This window comes from Lottia gigantea (assembly GCF_000327385.1).
Source record: "Lottia gigantea unplaced genomic scaffold LOTGIsca_1736, whole genome shotgun sequence".
Taxonomy (NCBI): domain Eukaryota; kingdom Metazoa; phylum Mollusca; class Gastropoda; family Lottiidae; genus Lottia; species Lottia gigantea.
This window is the reverse complement of record NW_008708197.1, coordinates 7,709-9,011: the sequence shown is the minus strand read 5'-3', so window position 1 is coordinate 9,011 and position 1,303 is coordinate 7,709. Positions and strand designations below refer to the sequence as shown.

Here is a 1,303-nt window from a genome sequence, read left to right as displayed (position 1 = left end):
GCATGCTTTTATTGTTTCCAGACTGATTAAAATTTAAAAAACTTCTAAACAATCCCTTTAAATTCCTTTCTGTATTTGAAAAAGTTTTTCGTGTCTTAAATTTGAAGAATAAGGTAATTAAATTTTTTTTCAGTTGAAAGTATTTAATGATCTTGGAAAAGGTGTGTTAGAAAATGCTTGGCAAGGTTATAATTGTTCTCTATTTGCCTATGGTCAAACTGGTAGTGGTAAATCCTACTCTATGGTGGGCTATGGTAATAACAAGGGCATTGTACCCTTGGCTTGTGAAGATCTATTTAAAGGTATAGCTGATAAACGTGTTAATGCTAAGAAAGATGAAGAATATCAGGTAAGTCTTGTTGAATATTGTTTTATGTCTTAAAGGGAACATCAACTGAAAGATTTCCCCTAAAATTTGTTCATTAGTTTTCAGCCATCTTTTACGAGACTATTATATTATAGAGACTACGGTATCCCAATTACTCAAATAGTACATGTGTATTGATATTCATTCATTGTATTCATACGCCTATGTCTTGCATGTGTTGTCGTCAGTTAATAAAGTGTCTCAGCCCAGGATGGTCGTTTATAAAAAAGCTATAATGCAACACCATCCACACTTACTACTCTTTTTAAAGATGGATTTCCTTGTTTTTTAGTGACAAATTAAGCAAACTATTTCATTAATTGGTGTTCCTAATGAATTATCATGTGTTCTTAATCATATCATTATGTTCTTATTGCATATAATTAAGAGTTCTAACCAATCATAAATCATAAATGTCCATGTATGTACAGTCTGGATAAATAAAAAAAAAGTCTTTTTGACCTTTCTTGATCGGCCACTCATTGGAATTCTGCTGGTAATTCTCTTCTAATTTAGCTAATTATGCATTTATTATGGACATGTGAGACAAACTGGTATTTTTCCAAGTCATTAGAACACCTCTACGTTCTATTCATATAATCATTGGCATTTTCATTTTCATAAATGAAAATAAGGGAACCCATCTTTAATAGATGCACCACTTGCAAGATCTGTTTATTAATACATGTTTCAGATAGGCTACTTACTGCTTTAGCTTCCCCAGTATATTTTTATTGAATTGTAGTTGAGCTATATGTCATATTTTCATTCTGAAAAATTATACAGATGGCTTAGGTTGAGCCTTATTGGCCTACAACATTGTTTGTTTTTTTACAGGTAACTTTAAGTATGTTGGAGATTTATAATGAACAAGTCCGAGATCTGCTAAATACTAAAACATTACAAAAAGGTGGCTTAAAAGTTCGACAGCATCCA

General features: G+C 31.4%; 1 protein-coding gene across 1 annotated transcript; it reads left to right on the top strand.

Annotated features, from left to right (window-relative positions):
- Nucleotides 1-130: 130 nt before the first annotated feature.
- LOTGIDRAFT_69828 (hypothetical protein) lies at nucleotides 131-1,303 on the top strand (the record flags this gene model as incomplete). Its single annotated transcript, XM_009051905.1, has 2 exons — nucleotides 131-349; nucleotides 1,205-1,303. Coding segments are annotated over 2 exons (318 nt in total), but the record flags the coding sequence as incomplete, so codon positions are not given.